The 20,777-nt window shown below is 38.4% G+C and overlaps 1 protein-coding gene across 10 annotated transcripts in view; it reads right to left on the bottom strand.

Annotated features, from left to right (window-relative positions):
- CFAP20DC (CFAP20 domain containing) overlaps window positions 1-20,777 on the bottom strand; it is a 219,565-nt gene that overhangs the window by 29,775 nt on the left and 169,013 nt on the right. For all 10 annotated transcript variants that reach the window (XM_059663097.1, XM_059663098.1, XM_059663100.1 and 7 more), the window contains 2 exons: window positions 18,850-19,053; window positions 8,926-8,987 (listed from right to left, as the gene is read on the bottom strand). In XM_059663097.1, the coding sequence (XP_059519080.1) occupies window positions 8,926-8,987; window positions 18,850-19,053 (266 nt within the window). The remainder of the gene's footprint in view (window positions 1-8,925; window positions 8,988-18,849; window positions 19,054-20,777) is intronic.

Below are 20,777 nucleotides of genomic sequence, written 5' to 3'. Positions count from 1 at the left end.
GGGCAATAATTCTTTCCCTCGCCAAACCACCATCATCATCATAATTATTTATGGTGTTACTGCAGCTGCTATTCAAACTAAATATGGACCTTGTTCTATAGAAAGCTGACATGCTAAATTGTAAACAAGGCAGAAAGATAGAGACATAAAATACCAGAAAGAGCAAACTGACTATAATAGACTAAGAATTACGCTATTGATGGATTCTTTTATTCAAGTGTAGCATACATAGAAAAGCACATTAATAAATGTATCAGCTCAATTAAAGATCTCAAAGTGACCATAACCACCACCTGGGCCAAGAACAGAACCTCACTAACTCCTCCTACCAATATTACACTCTGGGTTAACAACATCATATAAGTTTCAGGTGTACAACAGTAGATGGTGACTTCTAACATTACCAATCAGTTGGCCCGCTTCTGAACTTTTATGGAATGATACAATATGTATTCCTTAGTTTTTACCTTCTTTCCCCAAATACTACATTTATAAAATTCCTCCATTTTTTTTTTAGTGTAAATTGTATAAATATATCAAAATTTACTTTTGCTTTCTACTATTGAAGGAGGCCAGGTTATTTCCAATTTGGGGCTGTCATGGCTGTGTTTATATTGGAAAGCAAAACTTTTTCCTTTCCCACTTGGGTCCAGTGGTTGGAGAAAATGGAATAACCAAAAAGCTATATTCAAAAATTTCAAGGGGGATTGTGTGAAGGAGTGATGATTCAAATGACTGTTCTGGAAACACAGCTAGGATCAAAGGGAGGAGGTATACGGAAACCTATGTGGACTCAGTGTAAGTGAGGAATGCTCAGTAATGACTGCCTGTCTCGTGCCATACTCAGCCGACCTCCCCGGCCAAGGTGTGTATGGAGACTTTTGAAGAGATGCTGGGTTAAGTCATTTCTATGATCACTTTAAACTCGCTAAGATTCTCTGATTCGCTCAAAGTGTGATCTTTTTTGGGAGGAACTTTATTTCTGATATTCCTATTAATATCCTACCACACTACCATCACTTTCTCCCATTTAATAAAAATATATACGTCAGGCCCTGTGAAAACTCTACATTCATTTCCTCATGTAATCCTTCTAATAGCACTGTAAAGTAGATAACTGAATACAACCCCCGTTTTTTAGATAACTTAATTGAGGCTTAGAGAACTAATTTCACAAGGATCTGAATGTGGCATTTTGATTCCAGAGACTGTGCTTTTAATCAGTGCACTGTTACTTCTTCCACCCACTTATTCATGCCAATGAATGGCATTCTAAGCTTTACAATTTTAACCAATTTCTAAACCTTATATATTAAAGTATATAAAATGCCTTATTTACGGTGACAAAATATGGTCAATCTCATAGCTACTAACTATGTAAGTCAGAATAAGGCTAGCTTATGCTGGGTAACAAACAGCTTGGTAACAAACAGCCCCCACGTTTCAGTGTCTTAAAAACAACAAAAGTTTATTTCTTGCTCATGATGAATGCATATAACAGATGAGCAGGGAACTCTGTTTATCACAGTCATTTAGAGACCAGGCTTATGAAACCACCACCACCTTGAATGTTCATGGTTGGTGGCAGAAGAAAAGAGAACTCTGGTAGAGGGTTTTACACCTGCAATTTAATGCTCCAGCCAAGTAACAATGTAGGCGATTTTGCTCACAGTTCATTGGTTAGAACTAGTTGGACTAGTTGGCTCCACCCAAACCAAGTGGACTTAGAAAAGCAATCCAACAATGTGTTTTGAATTGAGAGAGTTTAGAATATTTGGCAAATCATGTTAATAACTACTGCAGACAAAAAATATGCAAGGAAGCCAGAAAACATACAACATTCACTATACACATTTCAGAATTTCTACCAAAAGAATATGACTACTTCTTTACATTAGCTTGTTTACTTACTCTAAGTTGAGAGTGTTAATACACTAGGAGAGAGAAAATGTACAAAATGTGCTGAATTCCTCACTATATACGTAAAACACAATTTGAACCATAATCATGTCTGTGATTCAAGCCCTGGGCATGCCATATTAGTGTACTTATTTGCACTTGGGTTACATACAAGTGTTTAGACAGAGAATGTACTATTTTACTCCTTTACAAGTTTCATTGTACCTAATTATGTAAAGCCATCATTGGTGAGCTACAGAGAAGATAATGTGAAACAGCTCAAGCCATATACTAGGTTTTGAATATTAAGATATAGAAAAAAATCCATTTACATACATTATAAAAATTTTATTCTGAAAATTCTTGGCAATGCCACTCCATCATTGTGAAATTAACTAAAACTGTATTATTCAAATCCCAATTTTATTTATAGAAAAATGTAAACCTCTTAAAAAACTTTTGCTTTCTAATAATGTTGGCAATAACAAAATAATTCACCTTATTTCTTGCTATGTCTCAGAGTACTCAATTCAAATTTGAACTACATTTATCCACTATCTGTGGGAAAATATAGCTGTTATTCATAAGTACTCCATGATCTCAACTACAAAACTAAAAACCTCCAATGAAAATATGAAGACAAATCAATACTATCTATGAAGCGTTTCCCTGGAAATGTTAGAAGATAATGATTTCTTCTTGTAAGTGATTTAAATGCCCAAAGAAAAAGTAAATGTGGTATTAGTGTGCTTAAAACACAGTACAAGTTTGTATTACAAATGCTATTTTAGGAAAAAACCGATTTTAAAAGCCAGTGATATTTCCTATAAGGTCATTGCTGTGATATCTAGATGGTACTTTTTTCTAATTTTAAAGCTACATATTTTAATAGAGAATGGTCCAAAATGTTTTTAAGGTCAAACTGAAAATATGTTGATTATTTAAAAATGCAAGCAAAGTGCTTTATTATATTATACTACCAGAATGTTATTGTGGTTTAAAAATATCATTAAATCAGCACAAACCCACACTTATCTTCCTGCACATTTTTCACACCGAGCTGCCTTCTGACTATGAGTAATCTGTTAATCTGCTCTTCGCCTCACAATTCGTCAAAATGACAGATTCATTCCTTCTCTAATACATAATATCTTCATTTACTGCACGCCTTGCTGCATCTTTCTTTTTTGCTAGCACTGAAATTTAGAAAATCACAAGTAAATTTAGAGAATGTCACATGGGTGGCTGTTCCTGCATGTTTCCCATTTCTTCCATTATCCCAGCAGGAGAAACTAAAAGTTCTCTGGACTCTTAATGTGAGTTAATAGTATTTCTGACATGAAGGCAATTTCAGGTTTCAGTAAAAGTGCTGTTAAAGAGGGAAGAGGGAAAATGGTAAAATACAAAGTAATTGTACCCTTCACCAAGTTAAAACACTGACCATAACAGAATTTTCTTCTAATGCTACTGGGCAGTAAATAGATTGTCACCTGCCACCTCTAACCACTAGGTGAAAAGAAAAAGATATTATTTTAAAAAGAGGAAGAAAAAAGGAGAAAGACATCATCCAGTAGTTTAGGGATGATTTTACCCACTTAAAAGACAGGGCTGCATTAGCATAAACCACCACTTAACGGAAGTCCCCCTATGGTTTTATTTAAGCTGAGACCTTCGTTTTTATCATGATGCTGACTGCCCTCAGGTCAGGCTAGATCTCAGCCTTCTTATTCTTTGCTATTTTGAAAATACAAATGATTTTGCTGTTTAAAAATGTTTTCTAGCAATTGTTTGCTAGCAAATCAATAGAAGGTATTTTACTCTCCCCTCATTTCTTGCTTTGATCCTGTTGCTTGTTAGTCTATAAACTCTGCAAATAAAGGGAATGAAGAACTGAAAAATATGAGAGTATGTAAAATTCTAGACAGCATTCTTTCATTTTAAGTAAGAGATAAAGCACATCATCTACAAATCACCATTTGGCTTCACTTGTTACTGATCCAGGAGTTCACACATCATCAAACCAAGGTCACAACTGTTAAGCTCTAACCAGTCTTGTTTCAGCACACACACATATTTCCCACGCATACACCCAACACCTAACACCCAACACCCAACAGCACTTTCTTGTCCGAAGCACCAAATTGCATCTAATTTGTCTTAATCAATGGCAAGGGAGCAAAAGGCTTTTAAGAATCAATGGACAAGAAAAAGTCAATAGAACAATAATGTTAGTGTTAATTCAATCAAATCAGCTAGAAGTTGTTTGCCTTTTCTCTTTCAAGTCATTTGAAATAGGCTGGATGTGTGACTTATACGGTATTTATTATACTGAGTGGGTTTTTATGCGGCAACGAACAGCGAAATATGGAGCTGTAAACTCTGGAAACATAATATATTGCTTGAGTGAAAAATTATGTTTTAACCTTAATCAATTTCAAACTGTAATGTTTTTCATTAATAAGAGAAACAAAAGAATTATGTATGAGGAAGAAGTAAAACTAACTGCTAACAAAAGCAGAGTGTGTGAGGGGGAGAGGTTTGGAAAGGCTGCACCCGGGCCCCCGGCACCTTTCCTGAGACATTCACACACTCACTGCCTTGATGACACGCAGGGAGGACTGGTCTGCAATGGGAGGCTGAGAGCTCCCTGAAGGCACACTAAAGCCATCTCTCCACGATGCTCTGCACATAGTAGGTGCTTAAAAAACACTGAATGTTGCTAAAGGTATGAACGGAAACACTTTGAATCATTTTGTGCTGTAGAGGGTCCTTGTTTAAACAGGGAAGCTATTCTGCATTTACTAAATGAAGGATGAGGTGGCGAGTCCACAGATGCGACTGGCTGCGGCCACGTAACCCCCATGATGGTCTTCCTCTCCTCAGGTTCATGTCATGCCTGCAGCCCCCCACCCCATCCCCCTCAGGTAGAATGGAGGTGAATGTTAGAAACTGAACTTAGTACTTCAACTGGGGAAGGAAGGGGCCCAGCTGAGCCTCTTTGTACCTGGTGTTTATAAAGCCTGTTGAAAAGGTTGGACCAGTGGACTGCAGACCTCTGGGAGCAGGAGGGGCATAGAATCACTTGAGTTTAAGAGGCACAGGCTCCACAGGCTCGGATTATCTATCTATCTATCTATCTATCTATCTATCTATCTATCTACCTACCTATCTATCAGCTACCTATCATCTATCTATCCACATCTACCTACCTACCTATCTATATCCATTATCTATATCTATATCTATCTAGCTACATCTATCTATTTATATCTATCTATCTATCTATCTATCTATCTATCTATCACAATTAATCAGGAAATTAGTCCTTGTGCTTTGGTCCGAAAGGAGAAATATTTCTTAAAAATTTTTTAAGATGACCCAAATGTAAGCATTTGAAGAGAAGCAGGACATGCAATTTCTGTATTTCATTTCATTTATACCTTTCTCTCATTTGTACTGGCGGGACAGAAACGTAAGCTGTAGAGAAGCCCATCAGCCTGTGTCCTGACAATTGGCAAGAAAAGAAAGATAAAATCACTGTGATCAGCCCAGAGCAGGCTGGTAGTTGCCACGACAGGCCAGCTTGCCTCGGTCGGGCCAGCTGAGCCAGTGGGAACTGAGGTCAGCGGCAATTAATCATTTGTCAAAGTCTGCAGGAGTTTATCAGATAATTATAGTTATAAGTATGTTTATATCACAAAACATGTGGCAAAGCCGCAAAGGATTCAAGCCCTAACACAATCTGCACTGATATTTAAAAATACAGAAGATGATAAATCATAAAGCAAACACTTGAGAAAACCATGCCCTTCATTACTGGGCATTCCAGAATTATCTTCTGTATTGTTTATTTCCATAAACATTTAGAGCCTTACAGAGCCTTAGACTATCTTCCCCCTTCCCTTCTAATTTTCCAATGAGTAAAAATAGCAAGTATAATCATCATTTGAAAGATTGGTTATCGACTCCATCCACGTAAACAGACTACTAGAAAGTAATCACAGCTTATTTTACAAAACCCATTTCTGAGCAAAAATATCTTGAGCCATTCTGAAGACTCTACATAAACACATACATAGATGTGCCTAAGGGACAGCTCTGAACCCCACAAACCAAGAGAAGGAATTTGAAAATAAATGACTTAAGGCTGCAAACAGCATCCATTTTCTTCCATTTGGCAGCAAGTTTACATGCTAGAAAACACTTCTCAACATGAGTGAACTGTGAAATTGTTTCCTCCTACCCAACACTCCTCTAAATTGTGTTAGATTGTTAGCCACTTCTGCACCTTGTCATTGAGGCTGTCAGCGCCCCAAGAAACAATGCAGGTGGACCTGGAGGTAAGGGCCCCAGCATTTGAGGTGCTGCCTAACTGTCAGTCAGTCTGTTAGGAAAATACAGTGGGAAATATCACACCCATGCCTATCAATGCAAGGGGCTTTGTTGAAAATCTAGAGAAGCAAGGGATTATGGTTAGGTGAACCATGAGTATTTTAATTCCTAGATTATAAACATTCCAGAAACAATTAGCTTTATGTCTTTATCCAGTGTCAAACATTGCCCAATGAGTATAAGTGAATTCTTTTATCCCATTTTATATGATGATCTCTGCTACCCTCACAATTTTATCATCTTTTTCATTTATGGCCCAATAATGCCTTTCTGCCACTTCTCCAAGCTGCTGAAGTTATGAGCCAAGAGCCAAGCCATGTGATCTTCAGGTTTCCTGAACAGCTATATAATACTGTTCCAGAAAACTGGTGGATAACCTGCTGGCAAATGGGATTAATTGGATTTTATTTTTTCCTTTAGAATTTGGTTTTTAATTTTATTATGTAAAAATTTAAATTATTTTTTCCTAGATGAATGGACATTTAATTGGTTAAATAAATATACTGTTTAATTAGTAAATTTTCTTATATTCTATCTTTGAGAATTGAATTTTAAATGAGATATTTAAAGTCACAGACTACCACATCTAAACATTAATTAATTCACCCAATATTATGAAGAATATTTTCTATAAAGGGTTCTCTTCAATAGTGGGACTGGTTTTCCTATGGAAAAATCTATGAGTCTCATCAAAGTCCCAGAATCTCAAGCTGGGAATGACTCTCAAGAGTATGTAACTCAGATCCTTTCTATGATACATGAGGGTGCTCATATTATTAGGTGAGGTCTGAATAGATTGAGAGACTTGTCTAAGATAATTTACTGTGTTAGTAGCAGAATGAGGATGAGAATTAGGGTCCTTTTCCCCTTTTATTGAAACAAAAGTTTCTACCTTTTAACATATCTTATTATCACTATCACTTGTTCAGACTACAAATTCTGAATTTGGACCAAAGTTGGAGTTCCAATTACCTTGAAAGTTTACTCATATATAGAAAAAGAGTTTGCTAGTCAAATCTAGATGAGCTACATGATTACAAGGGACATATTCACATATCAAGAGATAAACTGATTCTAACGATGTTAACATATACTAAACATATACCGTTTACATATACTAAAACTACAATCTCACTTTTGAAACTACTATTATATTTAGTTATGACAGTGACAGATCAAGTGTACAGACCAGGAATACTTAGACGAGGTCACTAACAAAGTATATTTACTCTACCTATGTCATGGATAGTCTAGGCCCCATTAAAAGTGCTGTGAACTGTGTACACCTACACAGTTCTCCTGGCTTTTACATGGCTTCGATTTGCTGTTCATTGCTGATTAGACCAGTGGTTACGTGGCCCAAGCTATGTCAATTACATTCTCCTTCCTGAAGTAGGAACTGGATTCAGGCATAGCCTGCCAGCCTCAGCATGTATGTGTAATATGTAAACTCCAGAGCTGTCAGCCAGCCATGTGACTGGAAGCAGAGAAAGCTGGTGCGCAGAGAGAAGAATGAAGCAGACACTGGGATCAAGTTTCAGTCCCTCCTAAGGCCTGGTTGCCCTTGGTCTGAGGATATAGCCTATATTCTTATTTAACAAATCCCTACTAGCTATCTATCTGTCTCTCTCTTTTAATATTAGCTAAGTTGTTTTTGATACGTGTAACCGATGAGTCTAGTTCAGACACTGTAATAGAGATCACTCTCCGGAGCCAGAGCTATGATGTGTCGCTGGTATTTGGCTCACTCAGTGGGACCAACCACAGTACAAGTGAAAGAGCTTGATAATGAGGTGCATTTGGATAACGAGATGCATTATAATAACTAAGACCTTGTGTGTGCAGCTCAAGATAGATTGATTTTAATAAATTCCTAGTATATAATAAATAGCAATAAGGTGATACTGATTTATGCAGATAAACTACCTTATTTAGCTATTTATTAGAAAGCCATCTGATACTACATATATTTCAAAACTGAAATTCAGATTTCCTTATCCCTAATGAGTCTGAAATAATGAGATTTCTTTATATTGATAAATGACTCATATGCCAATGACATTTTAAAAATAATGAAATAATTTTGAGATTATGAAAATTTGAAATAAAAAAAGTGAATCACTATTTATACTTGTATAAGCTATTTTGATAAATTTAAAGGTACCAAGCAACATAAAAAAGATTTATGCTTAAAATGTACTAAATATCAAATATCTATTAAATTGAAGTATCTAAGCAAGTAGAGTAACAATGACTAAATTAATACTTAAAAGAGTTTGCCAGGAACTGTGCTAATAACTTTTCATGTATTAATTCATTTGATCCTCCCCAAAACACTATGAGATTATGATGCCTGAATTTGAGTTCAATGACTAGCTCTGTGTCCCACAGCTAGTAAAAGGTCGGAGTGCTACTTAAACCTAGGTAGGCTGTTAGCCAACACACTACAGTCTAGATAAGAAAAGTAGACTGACCTTTCTTAAAAAAAAAGAACTTCGGAAAGACTTCTAAAAAAAAAAAAAAGAACTTTGGAAAGTCCTTTGGCTGTTTTGAAAACCAATTTCATGAAACCAAGAAAAATGCATAATCTAACTAATCTTTAAACAAGGAATTTAGATTAGTAATGATTCTTACCGGGGGTTAGAAGGAGAAGGTGGATTCATTTCTTTCTGATAGTGCCGACCCTGGTTGACAGGCTGTAAGAGACAAACCATTTGTGAGTAAAAACTAATCAGTATCTTACTCTTGACATATACTTTCACGGTCACTCTCATCACTGTAATTTTCCTCCCAGAAACAATCTGCAAGAAGTGGCTGGCTTATTTTAAAGAAGAGTTGAAGGCTGTGTGGGAGATCAAGCTAATAACAAGGTGATGCATATGAGGAAACAGGTCATTTTAATGGCCAGTCAGTGGGCTAGATAGCATCCATGGTGCAATCAAAGTTCATGGTGGATCCTTCTCCTTTTGGAATTTTGTGCTATTAACATTGGTTGATATTTCCAGATACAGCAAAACCAAACAAGATATCTTGTTGCACTAATGCTGCATAGCAAGTACAGGCAATAACTCAGAGCCTGGGGGATGTAGATTATATATATTTCTATCTCATTGTTAGTAAGTTTGCAAGGAGAATATCCGTTTTCATTAATGGAATTACACACGTGGATCTTGGGTTAGGGTTATAATTTCCCCCAAGTGTGCAATAAAACCTCAGGCATTTATCAGAGAGCTGAAAAAATGTGATGCCAATACCCAACAAAAATGTGAACTATCAAGTTTTCCCTCCACAAGAAACCTTTAAGTTACTATTTCAAAACACAGCTAAACCACCACATCCCATGCAAGCCTTAACTTGCCTCCCTTGGAACTTGATGTTTTTCATCTGTTCTATAAAAGGAGAAAATTCTATTAGACCTGACACAAATTCTGTTTTTCAACATTAGCTCCAAGTATTTTCCTATGTGACTAACCACCATGTAATCATAATATGAAAATAATTTTTAATGTTCTCATTTTATTATGAGTTGGAATTTGATATACATTTTTGAATTGCATTCAAAGGGCTTCAGTTAGTTCCTTACCAAGTGGGGCTGGCATTAATGTTTTCTTACCCATAATGTGACCCCATGGCACTGACACCAACCAAGAAAAAGTGTGGCCATGGTGCCTGAACATGGAGAGCACATATTGCTTATTTTAATAGATCCTAAAATATTAATGACATGCATGATGGGAATTCTTTAGAGTAAACTGTCTTCCTCTATAAATAATGTCTTGGAAGTGTTCCTTTAATTTAAATCAAACACCCTGTATGATGATCACACTCACTTAGCCTGCCTCTCTGTGATGTACCATGAATGTAAATGTACTCAGATACTTTGGTAATTGAACCAATATCAATGCATCACCATTTCAGTAATAAGAAACAACAGCTGGGAGACCAGTGGAAGGAAAAACATGTTATAAGACATATTTGATCTCACTAGAGAAATAAGACTTTTAGCAATTTGTAAGTGAAATTCAGTTCTATGATTTAGGCTTTATTATTTCACAGCAAAAAAAGGATTAGCACATAAAGTGCCTAACAGGTTCTCTAGACCAACTCACACTGGTGCCAAAATACTTGCAATAAAGTTTTCATTGGTATTCCAGTACTTCAGCTGTAGTAGGCCTCCCGTAAATGGAACTCTGCCTATGACTTTAAGAGGCATTTCCATAACTCTAAGAATCACAGTCCTGATATGCAGCCAAATTTCTATTTGCTTAATTTTATACCATTGATTCTATTTACACCTGTCTCCACCCCCTTGTTTCAATGCCTATTCCCTCCTCTGGGGAATAGAAATGGCTGCAGAATCTACCTTGTTTGTGACTCAGCCACCACTTAGCCCACATAGACTGGCCCGTCCATGTTTGCTCATGTTTATATCAAACAGATCCAATGATATAAGGAATAAAAGGGAATACAATTAATAAAAGGTTCACACTTAAAATGATTTTTAAGTGTCAGAAAACAAAGCAAAAAATAACCACTGGAAACTTTTCAAAGTAATAAGGATTACAGATATGAATAGATAAAAAGGTAAATAAAAATATTCACTTAAAATAATTGCAGGCATTGTAACTTGTCTGAATACTGGATTCCTTAACTTAATTTGTACTATTGAAAGCTAATGACCAAGTTGTTACTCAAAAAATTTTTATTCAATAAGGAACTTAAATTTAATAATAGCATTTAGACTTACGCATGTAGCTGCTATAAAGGGACTTATAAACCTCCCTGCTAATGACTCAGTGTGGGAAGGATGCAAGTGAGTGCCATACAAAATGGGTGGCCCACTTCCCTTTCTCTGCACATCTTCTAATTTTATAATCCAACTCAGGGACAGGAAGGGATTATGGCAATGATGCAGCTAAGGAGCTCCTTCAAGATATTTCGGTTTCCATGACTTTGTTTTGATACTTTGAAAGGGCAGAGCTTTCACTTGGGTGAGGTCTTTTGACTTCTAGGCCCAAATCAGAATGCATGAGCATGTGCCCAATGGTTTCTAAAGCTCTCTGACCATGGGGGTGGGGAGGGGGGGTGAGGGGGGGTAAGGAGGTGGTGGCAGTGGGAAAATATAGTGGGTTGTCTGAAGCCAGATGTCCTTATCCACAGGTGGAAATAGACATATGTTTCTATACATATGCAGCAGTAAACCTATTTCTACTTTTTCCAGGTAGGTAACATTCTTTGAAAGCACCAGTTAAAAAACTAAAATTGATTTTTTTATTTTGGAATTCAGCCATATTTAGAGAATACCATAAGAAGAAGCCAAGGAATAGCAACCAATACCTACCAATAACTGTGACAATAATGATAATGGTGGTAACTGATATGTACTGTGCACTTACTCTGTGTTCAATCGTTGACAGATATTATCTCATGGGATTCGCACAGTGATTCTATGAAATGGACAGGACAAACAACTCCATCTAACAGAGGAGGAAATCCAGCCACTGGGTGTTAGCCAAGGTCCTGCCGGCCAGGATATAGTGGAGCCATAATTGAAAACCAGGCCATCTGGTTTCAGTTTACCCTCTAACCCAGTGGTTCTCAACCTTCCTAATGCCGCGACCCTTTAATACAGTTCCTCATGTTGTGGTGACCCCCAATTTCACTGTTACAAATTGAACATAATTAAAGCATAGTGATTAATCACAAAACAATATGTAATTATATATGTGTTTTCCGATGGACTTAGGCGACCCCTGTGAAAGGGTCGTTGACCCCCAAAAGTGTCGCGACCCACAGGTTGAGAACCACTGCAACCGCGAGAGTATGAACTTAATCCAGCTGGGGTTCACCTGGAGGGGGGAATACCTAAGCTTCTGAATAACAAATATGACAAACTCAGTTCAGTTTATGTCAGAAAAAAAAGGGTACTGAAGTACATTTATTTGAAATATGTAAGACTACCTCCTTATCATAAATTCATTTGATTTCATTCTTATGATATATTACTCTATATTTAACATTAAAGAAACTAAGTGTCGCTACATTGCTAAATTTGAGACAAATATAAGATGTAATAGACAATACTTTGAGGATGAGGAAGGCTAATTCCATGCAGCCCAGATACTGCGCTGACTCTAACACCAGTTATATCACCCTATAGTGCCATGATGTCTGCTCCTCGGAGTTATCTACAGCTTAGCTCAATCAACTATTTACTTTTTTGGTTCAGGAGTAAAAGAAAACTCATTACACCTAAAGACAACGGAGAAGTTAATGAAGCTGCAGGTCAGAACAAATTAAGACCTATTAAAGCCTGAAGTGCCCATGTATTAGGTATTATATATTGGACACAGAGCAGCCAGCAATCATCATGTAAAAACTGGTATGCCGCTGAGCAAAGACATGGAACAGATCCTAGAAACTCAGGACCTCGTCCTTTTGGTGGCGCTGTTGCTATGCACTAGCGTCGGAAAACCACAGTCACATAAAATTAACTACCACTGAGCACAAAAGAAGCTCCGCTTTTCCACGATCAAGCTGCTAGAAATTTGGGGATTGAGGGAGAGAAGTAAAGGCTAATTAAAAGAACAGGAGATAAGATAATTCTGTCATGTTAAAAGGTAAAGACAATATTTTCATGTTGTATGTAAAATCTTATGAAAATGGCAATAAAGTTGCAACGTTAATCAAGACCATAAGTAATGTGTCACCATATGCTTGTAATTTTATTAAGTGCGTTTTGCCTCGTTTTCCTCCAAATATGCTCTGCAATATGCCATTTGATGGGCGCATGTGATTCTTTCTTTCTTTTTTTTTTTTTTAAACGAGCTGAGGGACTAATATACTTGGTTACAGGAATTCCTAACTTGAAGGAATGGTGGCTTTTGAGGCCCCTGGTTGCTTACAGGGTAGCATGCATGTGAGGCATGTTTTTCCAGAATCTAGGTTATAGATGGGAGAGAGAAATAATGAAAGAATTAATGTGTAAAGTTCTGAGGGGTATGTCTGGATTCTAATGGTTAAGCTCATATTACAAGAACAACAGAACCTCTGCCCACCCTTATAGCCCTCAGTGGTCAGAAAAAAGGGAAATGTTCTAGAAATCTTTTCTGGTCACTCAAGTGGCCCTTTGAGGAGAATAGACAGCTTTGGGGAGCAGATGATAGTTAGCCTGAGCTTCCTCTGTTAGGCACAGGACACATGCACCCGATGGTCTCATTCATTTTTCATCATGCCAGTACGAGGAAGGCTCTTTATTATTCCCATTTTATAGGCGACTGAGTCAGTGCTAGTAATGAATTAAAACTTCCCGCAAATGCTCTTTTTTTGGCAAAAAATTTGACATTTTTAAGTGTAAAAATATCTATGATGTTAACACCTTCAGAAAATTTGACATATGAAGTTTTGAAACTTGTTGTCAATACAACAAAATAACATACATATCAAATCCCATATATATCAACATATGTGTAACACCATCTATTTAAAAAAATCTGCATTATTAACCAGTACACCTAGTAAATGAGCCAAGGTTGGCTGATGAAGAGTCTTTATTTTGGTCATCACATGAAGCTGTTTCCATTAATAACTATCCTTTTTCTTAAAAAGAAATAACATACACACACACACACACACCATGGTTTTATGAATTGTCAATCAAAATCCCTCATCAAAATAAAATGCACTTAGAACTCCATTGTAACCAATTCCTAGCACCCCTCCCAAGCTTGCCTGGGGCCCAGTTTATGACTAAATCTCATGAGGGCTACTCCTGACAGAAACCCTCCAAATTTGATTACCTGTAGCTTGGTTTCCACAGAAATTGTAAAGTATTGTTTTAACTGAATTTGGTTCTAAGTTAGAAACTTTGAAAAATCTGTCTGTCAAAGGCCAGGGGATTCTCAGCAGGCTTGATTTATTTAGCATGAGATGCCAACAAAAGCCAATCTGCTACGAGAAATATGGTTACTTGTAAGTACACTTTTAAATGACTAATTTATAGCATCTAAACACCATTTAAACAGTACATATTACTCTGAACTGTACAGATGCTTGGGGAAGCTGAGGAATCAAAGCTTGTAGTAAACACAATAGAATTTGCTAAAGACCTCATTCTGGTTCCAGACTGCACTGTGTGTGAAGTCCTGAGATAAAGTCGCTAAACTGAATGTGACCTGCCTAAGTCTCCTTTTAAAATTATTGGCCATTAAGCCCTGTCCAGAGGGAGATTTTTCCATTATGTGTATATATAATATCTATTTATCAAATCTGGAATGTAAAATATTACCTGCCACTTTAAGAATTTATTTAAGCAAAGAAAAGCTCATTTATTTTAAAATTTTGGTAAAAACTACTATTTTAGAGTAAAAAATTATTTTAATATTATTGATTGATTATTCAACTTATAAGTAACAACCAGCCCAGACTGAGTGTGACCTCATGCCAGGCTCTCTGCTCAGGGAGCTTACAACCAGGTCTGGTGGATGCTGGCAACAAGGATCCCTGATGTGGTCAGTGCTATCGTTGAGCCTGAAGGCAATGGGAACCCAGAGAAGAGATAATTCTGTAGATGGTGGCTGAGGGTCAGAAGCGTTTCGTGCAGCAGTGACATTTGAATTGGGCCACAAAGAGTGTTTAGGAGAAGAGGGATGGAGGGTCCCCAGGCCGAAGGAAGAGGCATGAGCAGCAGCATGACTGACATGATCTGGATGGAAGGCATGGCAAGCTGCACAGTGCAGCTAGAGCGTGGAGTAGTTAGTCCTATGTGTATTGGGTGGGAGGTGGGTGGTGATGCTGAGACAAGCGAAAACTCATTTCAAGTCTGGTTCAAGGTGATGAAGAAACAAAGGTATTGTGACGAAGTTATCCTGTTAAAGGAGAGACTCCACCCTCACTTCCATAGATTTACTTCTGTTCCTTTTCTAACTTGGAATTCCTTTCTCTTTCTTTCTACATGGTGAGTTTGCATTCATTCTTTTTAAAAACATTTTATTTATTTAATTTATTTTTGTTAATCCTCACCTGAGGATATTTTTTCCATTGATTTTTAGAGAGAGTAGAAAGGAGGGAGAGAGAGGAGAAACACCGATGTCAGAGAGACGCACTGATTGGTTGTCTCTTGCTTATGCCCCGAATGGGGCCGGGGATGGAACCTACAACCCAGGTACGTGCCCTTTATTGGGAATTGAACCCAAGATCCTTCAGTACACGGGCTCACACACTATCCACCGAACAATACCGACCAGGGCTGCACTGGTTCTTGAACTCTGGTTTAACAGTACTTTTTTCTGTGAAGCATCCCTGAAACCAACAGGTAGAATGAATGCTGCCTCTCACTTGTTCCCAGGCTCTATTCTATCATCACTCACTACCCTGACTGATAGGACTCTGCTTCCCTGCAGTGTCGTGAACATCTCAAGGGAGGTAAAGCTTTGTTTGTATCCCCAGCATAGTTCACAGCACGTGGTACCACTCCAAACAAAATGTGAAATGAATTAATGTGAGACAGACAAGCTAGGCTGCGGTGAGAGTCACCATGGAGATATTCCTGGCTCCGGTGGAGAAAGGAAGGTGTGGCTCTCACAGTGAGGCCTGGAGAAGGGCTGCAGAAGACTCTGGAGTTAAGTCTTGTGGGATAAACAGGTATAAGGTACAAAGATATGTGCAGAGGGCATTTAGGGACTCACAACTGGGACTAAAGCTGGGAGTGAAAGGTGGGGAGCAGTGAGAGATGAGACGAGAGGGGGTCAGGTCTTAGATCATCGGGGGTCCTGTAGGCCAAACTAAAGAGGCAACGGGGGGTTGTGAAAAGGCCTTATGCAGGGAAGAGATAAAACAGAGCGGGGCTTTAGAAAGATCACCAATGTGAATAATAATGATATTAAAAAATATCACCAACATTAATTTATTAAGTGTTTATTATGTCTCAGTGCCAAGTGCTTTTCCAAGGTCATAGCTTGGATGTGAACCTTGGCAATATGACTTCGGAGCAGATGCTCCTATCCCTCAGGCTATGCTGCTTGGACTGGAGATACAGAGGTATTAGGAGACTGTTGAAGGAATTTGCATAAAAAAATACAGTGCCAAGGTTATGGTATAAGTAGGGAGCATTAGGAGATAAAAGGAAGAGTGGAGACTCAGGATTTGGAGGCCCAGTGGATGTGGACCCCAAAGGAGGGGGAGGGGGTCTTCCAAGTTTCTGGTCTGAGTGCCAGCCTGGATGGTAGCCATCACTGAGCTACAAGGAAAGCAGGATATTACTGTGATAAATAAAGTTATGAGTTCTTTTGTTCTTTTTCACGGCCCCTGTACAACTTCTAAAGAGAAAGGTATGAACTCTCAGAAAGACCACAATAGTTCTTGTAAACTGCTATTTAAACTCTCTACGAGCAACAAGATGCAGGAGTTCATTAAGAAATGTAATTTTCCATTTGGTGATAGTTCCAATATTGAACTTGATGCAGTAATAAACACATCTTATGAATACCAAAGGTAGGCTTTTCCATTATATTCTCTGTCTAAAATATTTCAATTTTTCATTTAGTCAAGTAGAGGGGTTATTAAGATCATTATTAATGATGTTGTTTTGGGCCAAATACTTTTAGAGAGGAGCAGTTGTCACGCATGAGGACTTCAGTCCTTGTCAGACAGGACAGTGATGAGAACACTGTATCCAGGGCAACCGAGAGCTCAGCCTTTTCAGTCCATAAATAAGCATTCCTCAGCTTACCCTTTGTAATGCTGGCCTCCAAGCTGCTTCATGACGGAAGAAGCTTGCTCAGAAGGCCACTGTTCCCTTTCTTTCTTTTGGTTTAAATGCCTGCCGAGGACTGTTTTATAAGAAAGGCAATGTTTCAATTCCATTGTAAATAGCATCGGCAAAAATCTGCAACTTATACTGATGCTTTTAGTGCTGGTTGCACGGGTACTGTGAGTACCAGCACACAGGGTATTTTTGCTGCATGGGTAGATACTCTTTGGCACTAAGGCTGCTCCAGACATTATGCATGCTTGAACATTCAATTAATGAAAGCACAACTAAGGCAAGAGAAACCTGGAGGGTGGGCAAGGTGAGGAAAAAGAACACTAATGAAAAATGAACACCATCTCACTCTACCCGCCCCCGCTCCGCCCCCCCCCCCCCCCTCTCCTTAGAGCCAATCTGAATTCCTCCTCCATGAAGACTTACAAGTTCCCTCCAGAGCAGGAATCTCACCTTCTGCTGGATATTGGTAGTACTCATTAGACAACTGAGTCATGGAGAAGTCACTGGCTCATGGTGGTCAGGAGCTCAGACTCAGGAGTCATGCCACACTAGTTCTGAGTCACTTTACTGGCCTTGCCAGTGCTCACCACAGGGGACAGCAGTGAGGAGGGAGTTAGGTAACACCACAGGCCTAGTGCCAGGGCCTCTGAGATTTCTAAGATCTACAAAGATGTTGGAAACTTGGAAAAAAGCTGGCTTTAAAATTCAAAAAGAAAATTGTAAAATTAATAAATATTTAATGAAGTACTTAATACAGAAGTTATCCATTGCCAACCTACACTAGGACTCAATCTTTATATATTTTAATACATTATATAAATATGAATCAAAGTTACACAACTTTATGTTTCCTTTAAAAAATTGCTGTTGGATAGAACATTTACTGTTGGATAAAAGTGTATTTTAATGCGTTTGATCTGATGTTGAATGTGGCCTTATATGTAAATATCCCTTGGGCATAGCTAGGTCTTAAAATGTCTCTAGGTGCTTAATAATTATGATTATTATAAAAATAATTTATTATTCTGCTTCACAGTATTTCTTGTGACTATTTGTCGAAGCTTCTGCTTTGTATTTCCAATTAAGCCAGAAGGTCCTGTAGGACAGTATTGTAGAGAATGGACCTAGTATGAACACTGGGCTCTGCTCTGGGGTCCAACACTGACTGGGGTGGAAGGTGGGCCAATTTCGTTCCTTCACCTGAAAACCAGGAAGACTTTGAGCTACTCCAAGTCCACTGCCATCCTAGTGTGGATGCTGGGCTGTATTAAAGAGCTCCACCTGTGCGAGCATATGGGCAAACAGGAGCCCCTGAAGCATCTGCAGGCCGATCATGCCCTCAGGCGCAGGGAAGAGTCAGTAAACATCTGTGGTTTCTACAGAAGGTTCTTTTCTGACCTTGCATCCAAGCAACCCTTAGAATATTTATAGTCTCTTCCTATTTATTCATTCATTGAACAAATATCAACCTTCCTGTGTGCCAGGGCTTGTACAAGGAGCTGGGGGTGCAGTGGGACATCTAGAATCTACAACTAAATTATTCTTGTTTCTTTCCATGTGTGGTTTTATATATCAACACACAATTAGCATGCATTATTTGAGGTTAAATAAGACAATTTAGAAAAGTCAATGACCCCACACCTGAGAGACAACCAGTATTTCCGAATGGGCTCTGAGCGTTGCTCATAGCGAGGGTGCTTGTTGGGCCCTGGTTTTCTCAGGCAAGGTGGGCTTTGTAAGGAAGGAGCTTGCTCCTTGTTAGGGAAATCAACGGACCAAAGCCCGGGACTTACGGGCGGCAGGCAGGAGTTCCAGGTGGTGGTGTCATCACTGCTGGTACTTATGCTGACGTTACAGTTGTCCACCTGGGACGCACTCAGGCCATGGGAAGCCCCCGTGTCCTCCAGATCATCATTCTGCTGCTGCCGTAGGCTTGCCAGCATTTGCAACTCGGATTCACTCATCTGGCTGGGCTGGTAGTTTCTCCAGTCATATTCCTGACCAAGAAAGGAAAAAGGTGACAGAACAAAGGGTCACTTGGCCTTTCTTAATTTTACAGGCTATCATCAAGTGCTACAGCCTTACCCTTTTTATGGCTCCCCAGTGACAGAGGTCAAGCCCAACATGTCTTTATCAATGCCTACCCCCCTGCCTGACCTTGTCTTTTTGCTCCTGACATGTCAGCCACACTGTGCTTCACTAAGATTCTCTAAAGCAGCAAATTTATGTCTGTGTTAGTGCCTGTGCCCATGCCAGTTGTTGTGCCCCATCTGCTGTCTAACTTTGAGGTGTTTTTTAGTCCCAAATTATGTTACTACCTTGAGGAGGCCTTTTCTGACAACCACAAACTGGGTCAGCTCCTCCACTTTATGGGCTCACACAGAAGCTTAAAGTGTTCATTTTTAGTATCTATCATAATTGCAGTTAGTAATTGGTCTTGGCATTCACAGGTGGTCTATGAGCTCCACAAAGACTGTCTTACTCCCACTATAGGTACTGTCCATGTCTGATGCTCAACCACTATTTGAGGACTGACTAAATAAATAAAAATTCAAAGCAGTTAAAAAAAAGAAAAATCGCTTCCCATAAAAATGTCCACTTTACAAGAAATTGATAAATTTCATCCTTATCATTATGACCAAATACATTCAACTTACAGTAAGATTGAGCATGACTAACACTGTCAAAAGCCATCAAATAAAATATGAACTTAAGATGGGAACATGTAGGTCTGAAAGCCAGAAAGACCTCACAGCTACAATAAACACTTTTACTGATACAGACTTTACTATACATAAAATCTGTCAGGCACATTTTTCCCCCTCAAGAATAGTACTACAAATCTTTAGAGGCTAATGTAAATATTCTTTTACTGTACAGGGAAGAAACTGGCATATGCAATTTTTAAAACCTTTCCTTTCTCTCTGGCCTAAACCAAATTTGATAACAAATGTTAATTTCAACATTGCTAAGTGTTAGTATCATATATGAATGAGCATTGTGATTTACACTCAGGCCATGCAATCTCTAACAGGAGAGTTCATGAGCATTTGAGAGCTTTGAGATTCTTGGGACAAAATAGACATCATGAGAAGATGAACAAAATTTATATTTCAATGAAAAGCACTAAAAGGAAAAAAAGGGAAATATAATTTAAATTTAAAAGAAATAGTTGGGGGAGCAATAAACACAAGAAGAGATGCTCAACATCACTATCATTAGTGAAATACAAATCAACACCACAATGAGATACCATTCACATCCACTAGGATTGTTATAATACAAAAGACAGACAGTAACCAGTGTGGTGAAGACATGAAAAAACTGGAATCCCCATATACTGCTGGTGGCAATGCAAGATGGTGCAGCCACATTGGAAAATAGTTTGGAGGTTCCTCAAAATGTTAAACCTGGGCCCATGGCCCAGGGATTCACTCCTAGCTATATATCCAAGAGAACTGAAAACATGTGTTCATATAAAAACTTGTAAATGAATGTTCATAGCAGCATTATTCATGGTAGCCAAAAAGTGAAAACCCCACCATGTCATCAACTGATGAAGGGATGTTTGTTTATCCATACAATGGAATATAATCCTATCTAATAAAAGAGAAACATGGTAATTGGCGTACGACAGCTACCCTTCCCATTGGCTAATCAGCGAGATATGCAAATTAACTGCCAGCCAAGATGGCGGCTGGCAGCCAGGCAGCTTAAAGCG

Source organism: Myotis daubentonii, chromosome 14, assembly GCF_963259705.1.
Source record: "Myotis daubentonii chromosome 14, mMyoDau2.1, whole genome shotgun sequence".
Classification (NCBI taxonomy): Eukaryota; Metazoa; Chordata; class Mammalia; order Chiroptera; family Vespertilionidae; genus Myotis; species Myotis daubentonii.
This window is presented reverse-complemented; position numbering and strand designations above follow the sequence as displayed.